General features: G+C 35.7%; 2 protein-coding genes across 5 annotated transcripts; both read right to left on the reverse strand.

Annotated features, from left to right (window-relative positions):
* Window positions 1-272: 272 nt before the first annotated feature.
* On the reverse strand, window positions 273-11,068 carry LOC127152999 (snake venom vascular endothelial growth factor toxin ICPP). 4 transcript variants are annotated; one of them, XM_051093914.1, is made up of 6 exons: window positions 10,780-11,068; window positions 10,237-10,421; window positions 2,755-2,794; window positions 2,225-2,406; window positions 2,040-2,128; window positions 273-1,933 (listed from the first exon to the last, which is right to left on the reverse strand). In XM_051093914.1, the coding sequence occupies exons 2-6, from the start codon at window positions 10,342-10,344 to the stop codon at window positions 1,915-1,917; spliced, it is 438 nt and encodes a 145-aa protein (XP_050949871.1). In that variant the 5' UTR covers window positions 10,345-10,421; window positions 10,780-11,068; the 3' UTR covers window positions 273-1,914. The 4 variants fall into 4 exon arrangements, with proteins under 4 accessions (XP_050949871.1, XP_050949870.1, XP_050949874.1 ...); XM_051093913.1 differs by having other exon boundaries at window positions 2,225-2,409; XM_051093917.1 differs by lacking the exons at window positions 10,237-10,421; window positions 10,780-11,068 and adding an exon at window positions 3,347-5,026.
* A 674-nt stretch (window positions 11,069-11,742) lies between these two features.
* On the reverse strand, window positions 11,743-19,326 carry adssl (adenylosuccinate synthase, like). Its single transcript, XM_051093017.1, has 13 exons — window positions 19,038-19,326; window positions 18,623-18,725; window positions 18,370-18,438; window positions 16,309-16,359; window positions 16,082-16,148; window positions 15,834-15,941; window positions 15,488-15,569; window positions 15,272-15,398; window positions 15,008-15,162; window positions 14,783-14,907; window positions 14,063-14,160; window positions 13,783-13,932; window positions 11,743-12,528 (listed from the first exon to the last, which is right to left on the reverse strand). Exons 1-13 carry the CDS (start codon window positions 19,254-19,256, stop codon window positions 12,476-12,478), a joined length of 1,407 nt encoding a protein of 468 aa, XP_050948974.1. The 5' UTR covers window positions 19,257-19,326; the 3' UTR covers window positions 11,743-12,475.
* Between the last annotated feature and the right edge of the window lie 29 nt (window positions 19,327-19,355).

Raw genomic sequence — 19,355 nt, forward strand, 5'->3', positions numbered from 1 at the left:
TGTTTGAAATTAAGCTGCCCTGGTGAAAAATATGCTGGTAGGTAGGTTTTTTGCTGGTTTATGCTGGTCAAGGACCAGCATGAACCAGCAAAGGACCAGCTTAAACCAGCATCAAAACCTACCTAACCAGCATATGCTGGTTTTTTCACCAGGGTGATTGCGAGTTGAGGATATCACGCAGATGAGTTAAAATTGTTGACAAAGTGTATGGAAACGTGAAAGTTATATTATGTTAGTCAATAAGTCAAACACATGACTGAATTAAAATCGTTTATTACTAAGAAAGCATTCAAAACATAAGCACCAGCATATGTACCATGTTTGACGTTCTTTCTGATTCTGTTTTCATTGTGTATCATTCCATTTTTTCTTCTTTTCAGTCAGGGTTTATCTTCTTGGGTATAAGACTTGTATGGCATAATATAACATAAATAACGTCTCTTACTAAAGTGTGTAGTAGAAAACCATTGATAGACTTATGTTATCTAAAAAAAAACTCTTGGACTATGGGGTCGCCATTATTTTGATGATGTCAAATGGTTGCACTCGATGGTGCTACCTGTTGCTATTTTTACCGCAACACAACTCGGAATATAAAATACCGATACACTGACCACACTGTGTGGCTTTTGGCTGTAATTTTCAGTCGAAGGGCAACAAGAGAAACAATATAAGTCTTCCCAGATAATACACACACGTCTGCAAGATGTCTGTTAAAGATCTCTTGATCTGGAAAGCACCTGCTGTGTACAAACAGTGTACAAACATCTGACAGACGTCTTTCAGATGTCAGTTTTACATACATTCTAAATAATAAACATCTTAAAGACAAGAATGGGAAGATGCCTGTAGACGAATAAAAACTTTTTAAAGACCTGCGTCTTTGTTCTCTCCACTTGATGCCTTTGAGTTTTTTAGTAGACCACAGTTACTGAAAGACCTTACAAACCGCAAAGACAAGAAATGCTAGATGCCATCCTAGCAGGATGTAAACATGTCCACGCTTGTCATGACGCCGCAGCCCCTGAAGCAGTTTCTAGGTGTGGATTTCACTTGATATCCGGGGGTATTTAGACTACGCTGTAAAAAAACAATTTGTTGAGTCAACTTAAAATAATTTGTAACCTGGCTGCCTTAAAATTTTAAGTTCAGTCAACTCAAAAAAAGTTTATTCAACTTGAAATGTTAAAGTGACAACTTAGATATCTGAGTTGAATCGACTTAAAATTTTAAGGCAGCTGGGTTACTTACCCATCAGTTAAGTTTAGCAAACACAAATATCTAAGTTGTTACTTAGTACAACTTAACATTTCAAGTTGAATAAACTTATTTTAGTTGCCTGAACTTAAAATTTTAAGGTAGCAGGGTAACAAATTATTTTAAGCTGATTCAACAAATTGTTTTTTATTTTTTACAGTGTACATGTGGGGAAAATCAATGGTACGGCATTTGGTTTAAACTTACGCTTACATGCATCGCCACCTGTAAGCTCTTTCAGTAGCTGTGCTAGTTAAGTATCAGTATTTTGTTAAGTTGATAAAAAATATGTGATCAAAAATAATAACAGGTAGCGGCATATGTGATAAAAAAAATAGTAACAGGTAGCGGCAGTAGCTCAGGAGTGCAACCATTTGATGTCATCGAAAAATGGTGCCCCACATAGTCCAAAATATGTATAAAACGACATGGATTTTTTAAAATAACAAATCTTTCATAGGTTTTCTTCTAGACATTTCATTAAAAGACATGATTAAGTAGAAATATAAATAGAAAAGTAATGTTGTTGTTATTATAATTAATAAATTAGAACTGTTAGTAATAGTAAATCACTTAAATAACTTGATAAAAAAAAAAATCTGGTTAAATAAGCAGATTACAATTTCTGTGTATGGATGAGCTGTTTCCACAAAAGCATCATAGCTCGTGCCTGGGCCTGTTGAGAAGAGAATAATAATAATTATTATTATTTAAATGCCACGAGAAGTTAACTTGGACACATCTTAATGTAAAGATACAAATGATATAAATGTATTTATTACCGACACCGACACTCTCTGTGTTCAACAAACGGCAGTTTAATAATTTCTTCAACCCTTTTTCCATCTGCATTGTTGGTAATCTGCATGAACTGTAATTTTGTTGGTGGAAAAAATTATAAAATATTTGAAAAATAAGAGTATGAACACATATATGATGATAAACTGAATCAATTACATTGCCATACCTGGATCACAGTGATGTGTGTGCTCACATTCACACACAGCAAAGCTTCATCAGTACAGCAGCCTCCACAGCGCTGCAGAGGCACACATGAGGGAAAAACTCTGTGCATCACCTCAGGAAATTCATCCTCAACTTTAACTAAAGTTTCACGTGGTTTGCAAAAGGTGCTGACGTAGAGATTCCCTGCTAAAAAGAGATTTTTAAAAAATTACAAATGAATGGAGAACACAATATGACAAAGACACGTAATTGCTGAGTTCCCTGGTGAAAAAACCAGCATATGCTGGTTAGGTAGGTTTTGATGCTGGTTTAAGCTGGTCCTTTGCTGGTTCATGCTGGTCCTTGACCAGCAACATGACTAGCAAAAACCAGCAAAGGACCAGCTTAAACCAGCATCAAAACCTACCTACCAGCATATGCTGTTTTTTTCACCAGGGTTGAGTTCTTTAAGAAACATCGTTGAGGGTCTATTCAACTTGATTTCTATGAATAGTACTTATAAACAGAACAAGAGAGAGAGAGTAACGTTACCTTCAACAGATGTATTGCCGATATTTCGTTTGTGAAGATGCTGTGGGGTTAAATATACAGCAGTCTGGTTATTTTCGAGCTTTATTTATGGGAGATTCATAACTTCCAACTGTTTTTCTAGTGTTACGGCGTTCAGTTTCAGAATTTTCATAATCTGAAAGTAAACATCTTGCTTTTGTAATAATACGGGTATAGGCCATAAAAACCGATAACTTATGCTACAAATTAAACATCTTCTCTTCTGTCTCGTTATAATTACACTAATGATGTAAGTCTAAGCACGTACTCCATCACCCGACGTCATTCAACAAAACACGTACGCTGTGTTTACAACGCCGACACGTAACTGTGAGTTACACAAACGTAATAACATAACAGCATGTATTTAAAAACAAAAAAAAAACAATGTATTAATACCGTTTTACTGCCACTTAACAATTACCGTACTACAAAGAAAAACTAGGCTAACAAGAAAACATTTAGTAAGTAATAATTTAGTCACAACACAACAGCACTTAAATTAACTTAGAAATTAGGTTCTTATAATAAACGTTTGTATTTGTCTAAATAATAAAAATAATAATAACTATACCTGAAGGTCCATCCCAAATGTATGGTACAGGACGAGACACAGCACACACAGCAAAACTTGCATTATTTTTGATTAACCGCTCCCTCGAGAGACAAATGTTACACTGACGCTCAATCAAACTACCCTGTTCGTCTGAATCCTATTTTCCCGTGTAGCTATTACTCACCGTATTCTCATATTTAAGATTACAAAATATTTTCCTAGAACAGCATAATAGAATATGTCATCACCCCTAAATTCGTAATTAGCTTTCAGTTTAGTCTTAACTAAACGCTTTAAAAGTGACAACAGATTTGTAAACCATCTAGATTAACCATTAAGCAGCTCCCATTTGAAATATAGTTTTCAGAGTGAAAAACGCATTCACACAAACATTCACTTAAAACCATAATTAGTTTCGCACTTTATTTTTCAAAAAAAAACAGCAGCAAATGAGTTTGTGCACTAGGTGGAATGCAATGTATATCTGTTTATGTGTAACTGTCATTCATAGATTCAAGATCAGTGTCAGTGCACTAATTGCTGACAATTAATAACAATGCCTTTTTTTTCCAATATCATGAAGAGTGAAAGTCTCTTTTGGTATTTTATACCACGTCAAACCGGTCTTAAGAGTATACACAAACACTGAATTAAAAAGACAAGATTTAGCGCTCACCGCCCTTCACACTGGATTACATTAAAAAAAAATAAACAGTACATGACCATTCTTAAAATCAGTTTGGTTTTTATGTATTTTAGTAATTTGGTTTTACCTGGCACCTTCATGAAATTCTCGATATAGACCATTTCGTCAGATGTAAACATACTGGTCTCATACACTTCCTGTTTCTTTTTTTAACTTTACACAAACATCACAAAAAAATACAACCAACATAACATTTGACTGGATGAAAATGTTACATTAGCACCTTTAAGATGTATTTGTATATGTGAAATGAAATAAAAAATGAAAAACAAAAAAACAGGAAGTTCTTCTGGACCAGTGTTGTTTACATCTAGTGAAATAGTCTATAGCGAATGTAAGCTTGTGCCTGTGAAGGCAGCTCATCAAAACTGAAATCTCATTCTTTCTGATTCTGTTTTTTATTGTGTATCATTCCATTTTTTCTTCTTTTCGGTCAGGGTTAATCTTCTTGGGTATAAGACTTGTATGGCTTAATATAACATAAGTAACGTCTCTTACTAAAGTGTGTAGTAGAAAACCTTTGAAAGACTTATGATATCTAAAAAAAACTCTTGGACTATGGGGTCGCCATTATTTTGATGATGTCAAATGGTTGCACTCGGTGAGCTGCTGGCGCTACCTGTCGCTATTTTTACCACAACACAACTCGGAATATAAAATACTGATACACTGACCACATTGTGTGGTCGTCCTAGATAGCACACATACGTCTGCAAAAAGATCTCTTGATCTGGAAAGCACCTGCTGTGTACAAACGTCTGACACACGTCTTTCAGATGTCAGTTTTACATACGTTCTAAATTATAAACATCTTAAAGACATCTAATATGTCTATTTGACATCTGATAGGAAAGATTTTTCTCTAGCCACGAATGTTTTTGTATCGCCCTATGATTTTCGAGGAATTCACTGAATTTGTCAAAGTTTGAATGAATGAATCAAAAGCCCGTCATTACACTTCAATCAAATCGCGATGTGGACTATCTGTAAATATTACGCCGCAAAATACCTTTCAAATATGAATCCTGCTGCGTGTCTCTTCATGAATGAATGATGCAGACGCAGGCGCGGTTTCCTTGACTTACTACACGCAAGCGCGCGTGAAGCTCGCGGTGATTTCATAATTTCAGCGTCTGCCATAGAAAATGCATGAACAACATCTCCAGAAGTGCTCTGAGAGTTCACTTTACCGTTTCATTTGAGTAAACCAAGGTCATATACTCACAGAAATGTAAAGGTATTCACGGAAACCCGTCAAAATAAAAGTTCGGTTTAGTTTGTACACATTGTACCAGAAATACATCACTATCATTCAGTAGAATGTACGTACATACAGTACTACTACTACTACTACTACTACTGTTGAAAAATGAATAAAACTTTGTTACACAATATTTCATCTATCTTTTAAATTTTAATAGTACACTCCCTTTATTTGCCAAAAATAAAATGTAATTTTCATTAATTAAAAGATAAATTAATATTTTATGTATTTATTTCATAACCAGAAAAAAATGTAAATACACAACACAAAATTTCATAAGACTGTTGTAGAAATAAATACAAGTTATTTTATGCATTTAAATAAACATGCTAAAACAAATTTGGTAACAGTAAGGTGTATTTTAAACATATGTATACATAAGGTGAGACAAAATGAAACATTTCATAGGGCCCTAAACATAACTTCATTTTTGATAAATTGACTTTAAATTGTATAAATTTCATTCTTTTAATTAATTAGACATCTTTTTTGATTAATAAAATCAAATATATATATATATATATATATATATGTGTGTGTGTGTGTGTGTGTGTGTGTGTGTATAATTATAATTATTATTATCATTTTATTTTTTTAAATGTATTATTTTATTTTTGTAAAATATTTTTGTAAAGTTATAATTTAGTGATAATACTTTGATATGTTTGCTATTTGCAGTGATTACGATTTACTATTTTTTCATAGTGTAATGTTGTTTTGTGCTAAGGCAAAGTATCTGTCAAATGAACTAAAATCGAAAGCACAACATGACTTTGCTCACACAATGAGTTCATGATCCGATGTTTTCAGAGTATTAGAAGAGGGATGAGTCAGGTGATAAACCTTTTGTCTTTGTTCAATTTGCACACTGAACATGGGTTAACTTGGAGCTCTTATTTTTTAACTCTCAAAGTGCACCAGATTAATGACTCTAACTTTCTCAAATTTATCAAATTTTCTCCTGGGGGGGCTCCCCCTGACCTCCCTAGAAGGATCCAAGTTCACCCACCTGTGTCTAACAAAACGTTAGAGTATGATACGTACGTCATACATACATCATACGTAAGTATGATGTGAGCTCCTATCCACCACTACTAGCCCCTGATGTTTTGCCACCAGCCCCAGATGTTTTCAAATCCTAGAAATGCCCCTGATGTAAATGCAGACGTCAAATAGACATCTCCGTGATGTATGTGTGCTATCAGGATTCACTGCTTTCCTAGCAGTATAAAGAGGAGAAAAGAATGGGAAGATGCCTGTAGACGAATAAAACTTTCTAAAGACCTGCATCTTTGTTCTCTCCACTTTAGCCTTGATGCCTTTTTTAGTACGTTTTTAGACCACAGCTACTGAAAGAGCTTACAAACCGCGAAGACAAAAAATGCTAGATGCCATCCTAGCAGGATGTAAACATGTCCACGCTTGTCAAGACGCCTTTAGAGAGAAATCCATCCTTCATACAGATTACATAATCAGGGGTATTTGATTTTGCTTTGAATTTCTTTAAAAGTAGACATTTTAAACTTCTCATGTATTTAAGACAGTCATACGATGAGTTTCGGTTCTTTTTTGTGACGCGCTTCAGAGACAGAGCTGGCAGAAAGCGCATTATCAGGAAAAATACGCGCGGACGTTATGCATTAGGTGAATTCCACACTCCGCATAAACAGGTTTATTAAAATTAATCTTGACCAGTCTACATCCGAGACAGATGCAATTATAACTTATAAATTGAAGCTATTTTACGTTTTCAAATGATTCCTCGCGTGCAGTGGTGGACGAAGTACACAAGTTGAGTACTTGAGTAAAAGTACAGATACGTATAATAAAATATTACTCCAGTAAAAGTAAAAGTGCTCCTCTTTCAATTTTACTCGAGTGAAAGTACAAAAGTACCCGATTTTTTATGTACTTAAGTAAAAAAGTACTGATAGATTAATTTTGCAATTTTAAATAGGCTACTTAATTGAATTTTATATTAGCACATATTTGTTTTTATAATCCTACTGCTCAAAAAACCTGGGATTTTCCCAAAAAATACATTTTTGTTGTTGATATGGACTATGTTGACGAAAGTGATATAGTAATATTCAATGTGTAGCTTACACTGCAATGTACCGAGACAAAACAGATTTGACAATCATATTTTCAACAGTAAGAAAAAAATTTAAGTGTTTTAAAGCTTGTTTTGCATAACGTCACGGTTATATATGACATGAGAATAAGGCCTAAAGTTAGGGAGAACATTTTAAGGAAATATTTACATAATGATTATTTCCTTTCCTTTGATAATTACTGTAGTTACCATGATCTGAACATCACATCCTTTCTTTTTCCCTCGGATGTAATCTATCTAGGTGGTTGAATAAAAATATGTGGACTTTATATCTAAAAATGATCTCAACTTAGCACCAGCAAGCAGCTAGACAGTTAGCATCAGCTAACAATATTTACTTATTTTCAGTATAGTTAAATAAACATTATATCTGTCTACTCTAGCTGATCCAAACAATATAAACATTTATACTGTTGCAAAACAATATATAAACAGACGTCACGTAGGGCTAGCATTTTAATAAAACTGCTAACGTTACATCAGCGAGGAATATGAACGTGCATGAGTTATTTTATTTAAGCTGTTATTACAATTTTTCGTTTTTGATGTGTCTGAATTCAAGCATTTCAGTGCGCTTAAACAGATCACCTTTTACAGCAGATGTAATTCACAAACAACGGACAGCTTTGACCTAAATATGATTTTCAGTTATAATAATTAATACGAAACAGAGATGCTCACAAGTCTCTGAGCTAGAGTCCAAGTCAAGTCTCAAGTCTCTTTATTATATTAAGTCTCTGGTTATAATAAGTGTTGCATCACGTACAGCGACCCATCCAACACTGCATAGCTATATATAAGGAACTCAAAGCATGTAATATGTTATAATGACTCCTTTATCTATTAGCATACAGTATCAGCTTTGATTTTGGTATATAATCAGTGTAAACAGGCTATTGCAACATGACAAAAACACCAAGAATGCTTTACTTTTAAGTTAATATCTGTATTTTGCCTTGTAGCATGAACACACAGTACAGTACAGACCAAAAATTAAGAAAGACCAAATATGGTCAAACATCACATTGTGCTCCTAATTTAAAAAAAATAGTAGCACAATCAAAATTTTAGGAGCACATTCTAAACAATAATCCAAAAATCTGATAAAAAAATTTGCCTTCCCATTATGAGGTGATATTTGACTCCTTAAAGTGATTTACAAGGGAATTTAACTTTTGTTTTTACCTTTTCATATGTTTAATGAGGCTCAGAGGTGGCAGAAGTGCAATCATATTCCTAAATTCATTGTTGAGATTAATGTTTTAAATCAAATTGTTTTAATACAGAAATGTTAAATGATTTAAATAACTGCCAGCAGGTGGCGGCAAGAGACTGATTTAATTACTGAATCATATCATTCATTTGATTCGTTCGAACTGCTGCTTCATTTAGGAATAAAGAGTGACTGTCTTTATGAATGGGAAATTGAATCATTTCACTAGAAACGAGTTCATTCATAAACGAAACACCGCTGTGTTTGAATGGAGATGCGCAGCGGCTCAGTTGTGACTTGTTTCAGACTACTTCTGACGACGAAATAGAGCAAAATCAGGCAACAGTGTTACAGTCAGACAATGAAAGTCACTTAATAATAACATCTTGTTTATTTAACTGCTGTATTAAATCAGTATCTCATTTACAAACTCCCTTAAAATTAGTAAAAGCTTAGTTCGCGATATCACAAAGCTCTATTATAATCAATGACGCTGTCTATACTGAATCTTTTATCCTCATATCACATATTTTGCATTGAGCACTTCTTCTGTTTGGGCCGTCTTGTTTGAAGTTTTAAAATCCAAAGCTAACGATCAATGGCACAGCAGTCGACATGTTTGTTCGTTGTCCTCTCATGTGTGGCGGCCGCGCCTAAAATAAAAAAATAAAAAATGTGTGGCCGCGCCCGCGCGCAGCAGATACACGTCGCGTGTTACATGGGCAGGTTATAGGTAATGGAGGGAGTTGAATAACAGCGAGCTCATCAGTTGTTTCCTAAAAATAAACATTGTTCACGAGTCCCGCAGCTCGAGTCCGAGTCGAGTCTGAAGTCTTTCGAGGACGAGTCTCAAGTCGAGTCTGAAGTCACTGTGTGTGCGACTTAAGTCGCACTCGAGTCCGAGTCTCAAACTCCAGTCCCCATCTCTGATACGAAAATTCGACCTTGGTAACTTACTTTTCGCAGCATCGGTCGCGCGCACAAAAGATCTCCCGGTTTTTACTTGTGAATTCATTTGACTGGAGACTCGCTCTAAACGGATCACTTGAATCAATGAGTTGTCGATTCGAGAACAGCTGCAATCGGATCATTCCAATTCGTGAATGAATCGTTTGGTGCGATTGGGGAATCAGTTTAACAGGTTCATTGAAAAGAATCAGTTTGTTCATGAATCAGACACCGCTTGTGCGTCTCAGAGCACGTGATATATTATAAGGAGTAACGATAAGTTTATGAAATGTAGTAAAGTAAAAAGTACGATATTACGCTTTGGAATGTAGTGAAGTAAAAATGAAAGTTACTCAAAATAAAACTACTCCAGTAAAGTACAGATACTTGAAAAATGTACTTAAGTACAGTAACGAATTACAACTACTTCGTTACTGTCCACCACTGCTCGCGTGTAGATCTGTTTTCCTCTCGCGGACGTGATTTACCGCGCGCGCCAGCATCAGTGGTGCGCTCGGTTATTAATGGCATTGATTTGATCTGCATTGTTGGTAATCTGCATGAACTGTAATTTTGTTGGTGGAAAAAATAATAAAATGTATGAAAAATAAGAGTATGAACACGTATATGATGGTAAACTGAATCAATTACATTGCCATACCCGGATCACAGTGATGTTTGTGCTCACATTCACACACAGCAAAGCTTCATCAGTACAGCAGCCTCCACAGCGCTGCAGAGGCACACACGAGGGAAAAACTCTGTGCATCACCTCAGGAAATTCATCCTCAACTTTAACTAAAGTTTCACGTGGTTTGCAAAAGGTGCTGACGTAGAGCTTCCCTGCTAAAATAAATAAATAAAGAGATTTTTTAAAAATTACGAATGAATGGAGAACACAATATGACAAAGACACGTAATAGCTGAGTTCCCTGGTGAAAAAACCAGCATATGCTGGTTAGGTAGGTTTTGATGCTGGTTTAAGCTGGTCCTTTGCTGGTTCATGCTGGTCCTTGACCAGCAACATGACTAGCAAAAACCAGCAAAGGACCAGCTTAAACCAGCATCAAAACATACCTACCAGCATATGCTGTTTTTTTCACCAGGGTTGAGTTCTTCAAGAAACTTTGTTGAGGGTCTATTCAACTTGATTTCTATGAATAGTACTTATAAACAGAACAAGAGAGAGAGAGAGTAACGTTACCTTCAACAGATGTATTGCCGATATTTCGTTTGTGAAGATGCTGTGGGGTTAAATATACAGCAGTCTGGTTATTTTCGAGCTTTATTTATGGGAGATTCATAACTTCCAACTGTTTTTCTAGTGTTACGGCATTCAGTTTCAGAATTTTCATAATCTGAAAGTAAACATCTTGCTTTTGTAATAATACGGGTATAGGCCATAAAAACCCGTAAACTTATGCTACAAATTAAACATCGTCTCTTCTGTCTTGTTATAATCACACTAATAATATGAGTCTAAGCACGTACTCCATCACCCGACGTCACGTACGCACGTACGCTGTGTTTACAACGCCGACACGTAACTGTGAGTTACACAAACGTAATAACATAACAGCATGTATTTAAAAAAAAAAAAAAACAAAACAATGTATTAATACCATTTTACTGCCACTTAACAATTACCGTACTACAAAGAAAAACTAGGCTAACAAGAAAACATTTAGTAAGTAATAGTCACAATACAACAGCACTTAAATGAACTTAGAAATTAGGTTCTTATAATAAACGTTTGTATTTGTCTAAATAATAAAAATAATAACTATAACTGAAGGTCCATCCCAAATGTCTGGTACAGGACGAGACACAGCACACACAGCAAAACTTGCATTATTTTTGATTAACCGCTCCCTCGAGAGACAAATGTTACACTGACGCTCAATCAAACTACCCTGTTCGTCTGAATCCTATTTCCCCGTGTAGCTACTACTCACCGTATTCTCATATTTAAGATTACAAAATATTTTTCTAGAACAGCATAATAGAATATGTCATCACCCCTAAATTCGTAATTAGCTTTCAGTTTAGTCTTAACTAAACGCTTTAAAAGTGACAACATATTTGTAAACCATCTAGATTAACCATTTTGTAAGCATCTCCCATTTGAAATATAGTTTTCAGAGTAAAAAACGCATTCACACAAACATTCACTTAAAACCATAATTAGCTTCGCATTTTATTTTTCAAAAAAAAACAGCAGCAAATGAGTTTGTGCACTAGGTGGAATGCAATGTATATCTGTTTATGTGTAACTGTCATTCATAGATTCAAGATCAGTGTCAGTGCACTAATTGCTGACAATTAATAACAATGCCTTTTTTTCCAATATCATGAAGACTGAAGGTCCCTTTTGGTATTTTAAACCACGTCAAACCGGTCTCAAGAGTATACACAAACACTGAATTAAAAAGACAAGATTTAGCGCTCTAGGCCCTTCACACTGGATTACATTAAAAAAAATAAACAGTACATGACCATCTTAAAATCAGTTTGGTTTTTGCTTCTAATAGCAATGAAAATGGTAAATTTAAATGCTAGAGTGCAAAGTCTGATTTTATGAAAAACAGTAAAATGACACTCCTAAATTAATCAGATTTCAGCCAACTACTAGTGATTGACAGAGATACGTTCTGAGGAGTTCTAGGATGTGCTTTGGAACATATAGGTATAGTCAAGGATTTACGAATGCAGGAAAGCGAGTCTGTATACACAATGCTGGTGTTCACTTTGAGTGGGACATTCAGTGGATTCTAAATCCACAGTTAGTCTTAATCTCGGCACTGATGCATAAAAAGAAAGTTCTAGTCCTCCAACGGTCGTGATGGTGGATGTTCTATGGTGGACCATCAAGTGAAGTTCAGCCTTTCAAGTTGTCCTCGTCAGAACAGCTTTATCATGCTTTCTCTTGACTTGCCAACTCCCACCCACTTCACTGAAAAGAGGGAAAAAAGGTCTAATTACCATTTTGACATTTTTAACAGGGTTCGTACAGATATTGTAAAATGAAATTCCAGTACTTTTAAGGACTTTAAGCACTACTTTTTTATTTTCAAAGACTTCAAACAGAGATCTCACTTATGAAACAATGTCTTCTCTGTCAAATTTTAAAGAAGATACATAGATAAATAAAAATATACTAATAATACAAAAAGTAAAGCACATGCGTAAGTGTTACTACAAAAGTATTACAAAGCATACTACACTTTCCTATTGTAAAACCACGCTTAATTACTTAAGGGATTTGTATCTGTGTATACTCTTTTTTTTTCTTTGTTTTGTTTTCATAACTGTACTGTCTTATTGTTTTCTACTGTTTAGGGAAAAAAAAAAAAAAAAAAAAAAAAAAGATTCACAAAATTGAAATCCTGATCTAAAGCAAAAGATTCGCAAATCTGCTCCAAAGTTTCGATCTAAATGAAACGATTCGTGATCCGCGCCAAAGTGCCGACCTAAAGCAAAAAATTTGCGAACTTACTTCAAAGTTCCAATCTGAATCAAATGATTCACGATTCAAGATCCATACTCCGAAGTTCAGATCTAAAGCAAAAGATTTGCAAATCTGCTCCAAAGTTCAGATCTAAATGAAATGATTCGTGATCCGTGCCAAAGTTCCGTTCTGAATCAAATGATTTAAGATTCGAGATCCACGCTCCGAAGTTCCGATCTAAATTAAATGATTTGCGATCCGTTCCACAGTTCCGATCTAAAGCAAATGAGCATGGATCGCTAATCATTTAACTTTGCATTTAGTAAATCTTTTGATTTGAATTATTCAGTTCACAAAATGATTCATAAACCCATTCCGATCTAAATCAAATGATTTGCAATACGCAATTTGAAGTCCCGATCTGAAACAAATGATTTGCGATACACGATAAGACTGGAGCAGTTTGACTTTCGAAAGGCTCTATTTTAACCACATGCTTTTTAAAATCATTACAAGCGATGTATGTATTAAAAAAAATGAACAGCTCTTTTAATTTTTAACTAGCTTTTGGTAGTGAATCGCTTGAAATTAATGATCAAAGTTGGTTCCATGAGATCGATTCCAGCGTAAATGACTCAATTGATTTGGTTTATTCGACCCTCCTTTTGCATCTTCCACCATGTTTACGTAACATTGTCAGTACTACTACATTTTTGTTATTGCACACATAAGTGATTTATACAGTAAGTGTATTTTTACCTGGCACCTTCAGGAAATTCTCGATATAGCGAATGTAAGCTTGTGCCTGTGAAGGCAGCTCATCAAAACTGCGAACTCCCTCAGTACTACAACACCAGCCAGGGAACGTCTCATAGGTCACTTGAACCTTTGTGAGGACGTCCATGTTTGCTGAAATACACAACAATAATTCTCCATTATCAGTAAAGGTGTATGTTAATAGATGTTACAACATCACCATACTACGTATGAGTGAATATCATTGTAATGTGTGACAAAAACATATATATAGTCATCTTACCAGGAAAACTGGGAAGAGGCTTTCCATCAACAGTGTAGGCTATGCCGATCTTTATTTCTGGCAATGTGTCAAGAATGTCCAACTTGGTCAAAGCAATGCTGAGAGAAACAGAAGGAGAAAGTACTGTTAAACTAACTAAACAAAGCTTACTAATAGTGATGTCAAAATTAACACATTAACGCAGACAATTAATTTTTCCAGTCAGGATTAAACATATTTAAACATAACAGGATTAAAAAATATTTAACACAGGGGCGGAGCTAGGGTTGGCCACCCCACTCACAACTGCTGCTTCTGTCTCTTGATTTCTGAAAGGAGAAGTCCACTTCCACAACAATAATATGGAGAAAAATGCTGAAATGATTTCCTCAAAAAACAATTTCTTTACGACTGAAGAAAGAAAGACATGAACATCTTGGATGACAAGGGAGTGAGTAAATTATCTGTAAAATTTTGTTCTGGAAGTGCAGTTCTCCTTTAAAGTTAGGTGGGATTAATCATGATTCATTTTAGAAAAATTGTGATTAATTTTTTTTTTTGGTGATTGACAGCACTACTTTATAGTTTAACCAGTGTCATATATATAAGCTTCATATATATAAAAACGCAATGCTTTCAACACTGAAAATAAGAAATGTTACTGAGCACCAGCATGAGACTTAAAAAAAAAAACAACTACATTTTTGAGTGGTATCGTATTTAAAACACTTAACAACTCACGCTGAAAAACCATTAACCATGTGGGCATAGCGAACCAAAACCAGGTCCAGCCATCCACACCGACGCCGCCTGCCTGTTGTGACGCCAAATTCCCTCCCTCTGCTCTGAAGCAGATCACCAGTCTCCTAGAAATCATCAAGAAGAACATTAAGAATTTTCAAACATAATACATATGAGGGAATGTCACCTAGTTTTACCTTCTGACTCACACACTAACACACTCACATTGTCTTGCTCAGTAGGGAAAGCCCCCACTCCCACTCTGGTGGTGTAGGCCTTCACCACTCCATACACACGACCGACGTGAGACGGTGGCACTCCAAGACCTGTGCAGACGCCTCCGACAGTACAGTTTGATGAGGTTACAAAGGGGTAGGTCCCTGAGAGAGATGGAAACATTAGACATTTGCATCACTTGACATTTCCACTGTCCTCAGTGCCAAAGCACACCAGTGGATCTCCTATTTTATGCAGGATTGCTATTCATACCGAAATCGATATCCAGTAAGGCAGCGTTAGCTCCTTCCACCAGAATCTTCTTGCTTGGTCCACTGAGGGCTTTGTGCATGAAATAAACCCCATCAGTTACTAGAGGACGTAACCGCTCAGCAAAACCCTGTGGGTGAAATGGAGAAAATGTTACTTGCGAGTTCATGAATGAGAAGTTTCATAGATCATATTAAAAGATGCCAAAATGCTAATCACCTTAAGTTGCTCAAGCTCAGCATCAATATCAATATTAAGGTTAGGATATGTGGTCTGAAAATGACCAGCCAGCACCCGAAACCTGTGGAGAAATATTTACATGTATTTCTCTTTCTGCCATGAGGGTCAATCTGATTATATCCTACAATAAGTTTGATATGTAACTGCCATAAAATTATGTGAATTAAATGAAATGAATAATTAAGGTTACGATATCATGATAAACGATCAACAATTAGGACTACATAAACATGCAGTTCTAAATTTCACATAGAAAGAAAGTCTAAAAGCAGACATGCTTATTTTCATAAATAGCTTTCTGAAAAACTACTGTTATTATACTCACTTTTCCTCAAAGACTGAAAAGTCTGAGACCAGATCACACACTCTCAATCCATTACGTGCTGCTTTGGAGGAATATGCAGGTCCAATGCCCTTCTTAGTCGTGCCCAAACTGTAAAGCAAAGGGGTGAACTCAATATTAATCTTCCATGATCTACAAATTAACCGTTTGTAAATGAGCTTGGATAAGTGTAAAAAGAAGAAAAAAAAAAAAAAAAACAGCAAAAAGAACAAAAAACAACAACAACTCACTTCTTCCCTGCCTGCTGCTGTCTCAGCTGCTCCTGTATCCCATCAACGGCCTGATGGAAATTGAACACTACACAGAAAATAAAGAAAGATAAGAGCTTTAATCCCAGTGGAACAGATATCAGTTTCTTGGTATTTTTAGTTGTCCAAGTCAATGCTGCACATGGTCAATGTCATCGGGAATAAACCAAAATTACTCAAGGCCTGATGAAGTCAAAACAGAACCGTACCAATATGTGCCCGGTCAGATATCTTCAGTCGCTCCTCCCATCCTTGAAGTCCTAAATTAAACAAAGCAAAAGAACTCATTAGCAGAAAACAAAAATAACACATATCAAAGATGAAGGAGAAGGAAAAAATAAAATAAAATAAATAAATGTAATTATGTATGTAACAGTTTTGAAGTATGTGAGGGACTGAGTTTCAGGTGCAATGCTCTTCTTGCATAATCTAACCTTCATATTTTATATTATTACATTTTTCTATGTTCTGCAAAAACACAGAAAAAAAAAAAAAAAAAAAAAAAAAAAAAAAAAAAAAAAAGTGCCCACCAAGTCTAGATCATTATTTTTAACTGTGTTGATTTTGCAGTAAATAATTTGTATGTACTTAATGACAACAGCTGTTCTATCCTAATCAAGTCTTTTTCATGGGGGTTAAAAACACCTTTTAATTTTTTTTAGAGATACTGAACACCATCAAAATATTAAGATTAGGGCTGCATAATCGAATTTCTAATCGGCGTTATGACAATTACAGATGCCACAATTACGTAAACGTTCAAAGGTGCAAAAAAAAACAAAATAACAAACTTACATTATCACTTACATTATTCTGCTTGCTTAAGATGTATGTGTGTGTGTGTGTGTGTGTGTGGGGGGGGTTCCTACAGGTTATCTTAAGGTTTTTTTTCATGGTTTTAATTTTAATTTTTTTATGTAACTATATATAAAAAAGAAACTATATATTAAAATGTGCTTCAAACAATGGTATAAAGCTATTCAAAACATCATTCAATGTAAATTGTGATAGTCATAATTAAAAATCGCAATTACAATTTCAAGGTAATAATCGACAACTATGATTTTTGTCATAATTGTGCAGCTCTAACTAAGACACATTTTTTTTTACCTACCCGTCAAAAGTTTTTAAACCATAATATTTTTAATTTTTTTTTTAAAGATGTCTTTTCTGCTCACCAAAACTACATTTATTTAATCTAAACAACAGGAAACAGTAACATTTTTAAACATTTGTACTATTTAAAATATGTTTTCTATTTGAAAATATTTTAAAATGTATTTTTTTTCCTGTGATTTCAAAGCTGAATTTTTAGCATCATTACTCCACTCACATGATCACTCCAAAATCATTCTGATATTCTGCTGCTGTTAAAAAAACACATTATTTGCTGCTCAAAAAGCATTTATTATTATTTTTACACACACATTTATTACACACACACACACACACACACACATTCAGTGTGGTTTATTATCCTTGTGGGGACTCTCCATAGGTGCAATGGTTTTTATACTCTCCACACTGTATTTTCTATCCCCTTACCCTAACCCTACCCCTAAACCTAACCCTTACAGAAAACTTTCTGCATTTTTACTTTCTCAAAAACACTCTGTATGATTTATAAGCTTCTGTACCCATGGGGACCTCAATTTAGGTCCCCACGGTGACACTAGTCCCCATGAGTCTGTGTGTATTCAGGTTTAGGTCCCAACAAGGATATAAAAACAAGTCCACACACACACACACACACACACAGTTTGTTTTTGTGAATTGTGGGGACTTTCCATAGACTTCTATAGATTTTATACTGACCAAACGATATTGTCTGTCCCCTAACCCTAAACCTAGCCCTCACAGAAAACATGTTTGCATCGTTACACTTTCAGATAAACATCATTTACTATTTTTTTATACCGCAGGCCGGTCCCCACAATGTCAAAAATTTAAGGTTTTACTATCCTTGTGGGGACATTTGGTCCCCACAATGTAGCAAAAACAAGTACACACACACACACCGACTCCAAGCTTTTGAAGGGTATAGTGTACAGTGTTACAAGCTTTTTATTTTAGATAAATGCTAAATGCTGATCTTTGGATCTTGCAGAAAAGACTTCATTAAAACAAAACAAAACAAAACAACTTTTGACAGGTAGTGTAGCCCAGACCTAATACATAGATATTGCAATAGAACAGAATAGCCAAATATTACACTAACATCATCACAATTACATCAACATTTTGTATTTTCTGTTTATGGAGTAACTTACCATTGCCTTTCTGTGAGTTCTTCTCTGCCTCCTCAAAAAGTCCTGGCAGGTGTATCACAACACCATTTCCTGTTGAACAGAACAGAAAAGTTCCCGGGAAACACAACAGGATATCAATAGTTCAACATCTCATCCCAAACAATGAACAGAGATCAATACAAGGAAGACTGGCAGTTTGAATGAAGGATTATAAATACATACTGTGAAATGAAAACTCGTTAAAAACTAGTGGCAAGATCAAACAAAAACATACCAATAAACGAGGTGGCCTTTTTGTTGAGCACGCCGCTGGGCAGCAGGTGAAAGTCATACTCCACCGAGTCCACCACCACTGTGTGTCCCGCGTTATTTCCTCCCTGATAATACACAGCTGTTATCAGCAAGTATCGCGATAAGATAAAAGTCTAGCCGCAGGAAACATTTCATCAGTTGTCCTGCCAACAAGCGGCGATGACAAAGAATAAAGAAAACTTTCTTTTTGCTTCATTGTGAGGTTGTGATGAAACTTCTGCACGTGATTGCTTCCGCTTTCACCTCAACACAAGAGTCTACGAACAGCAAGCCTCAGACGGTACACACGGTACAAACGGTACTGACGGTACGGTATTTGCTACCGCCAACTCTCATAAACACAAAATCACAAGCGAGATGAGCGGATGGATACCCACCTGGCATCTGCATACAATGTCGGCGTCCATTGCCAAGAGGTCGACCACTTTCCCCTTCCCCTCATCGCCCCACTGAGCTCCTAGCACGACGGTAACTTTATTCTGGGGCTCCGGCGGGATCCGCAGCGAGTCCACACTGTCTCTGGAGCGCTTAAGCGCGGGTTCCCCATTTAGAGAGGCCGTTTCCTGACCATTAGACATTGTGCTATCCGCAGCCATGCTGAAAGTGTGTGAAGACCAACGTGAACGCGGATACACTGCTCCAACATGGTTGCGCGCGAAATCGCCCGTCAAAATAAAAGTCCAGCGGCCAAAAAG

The sequence above is a fragment of the Labeo rohita genome, chromosome 21 (genome assembly GCF_022985175.1).
Source record: "Labeo rohita strain BAU-BD-2019 chromosome 21, IGBB_LRoh.1.0, whole genome shotgun sequence".
NCBI classification, from domain to species: domain Eukaryota; kingdom Metazoa; phylum Chordata; class Actinopteri; order Cypriniformes; family Cyprinidae; genus Labeo; species Labeo rohita.

Excerpts from the sequence above, each read along its gene's own strand:
- LOC127152999 (XM_051093913.1), bottom strand. The coding sequence starts at position 10,344 with ATGCACAGAGTTTTTCCCTCGTGTGTGCCTCTGCAGCGCTGTGGAGGC. Across the intron at positions 2,410-2,754 it reads CGGCAATACATCTGTTGAAG|CAGGGAATCTCTACGTCAGC; the intron begins GTAACGTTACTC and ends ATCTCTTTTTAG. Across the intron at positions 2,129-2,224 it reads CACACATCACTGTGATCCAG|TTCATGCAGATTACCAACAA; the intron begins GTATGGCAATGT and ends ACAAAATTACAG.
- adssl (XM_051093017.1), bottom strand. The coding sequence starts at position 19,256 with ATGGCTGCGGATAGCACAATGTCTAATGGTCAGGAAACGGCCTCTCTA. Across the intron at positions 18,726-19,037 it reads ACATTGTATGCAGATGCCAG|GGAGGAAATAACGCGGGACA; the intron begins GTGGGTATCCAT and ends GTGTATTATCAG. Across the intron at positions 18,439-18,622 it reads AAAGGCCACCTCGTTTATTG|GAAATGGTGTTGTGATACAC; the intron begins GTATGTTTTTGT and ends TCTGTTCAACAG.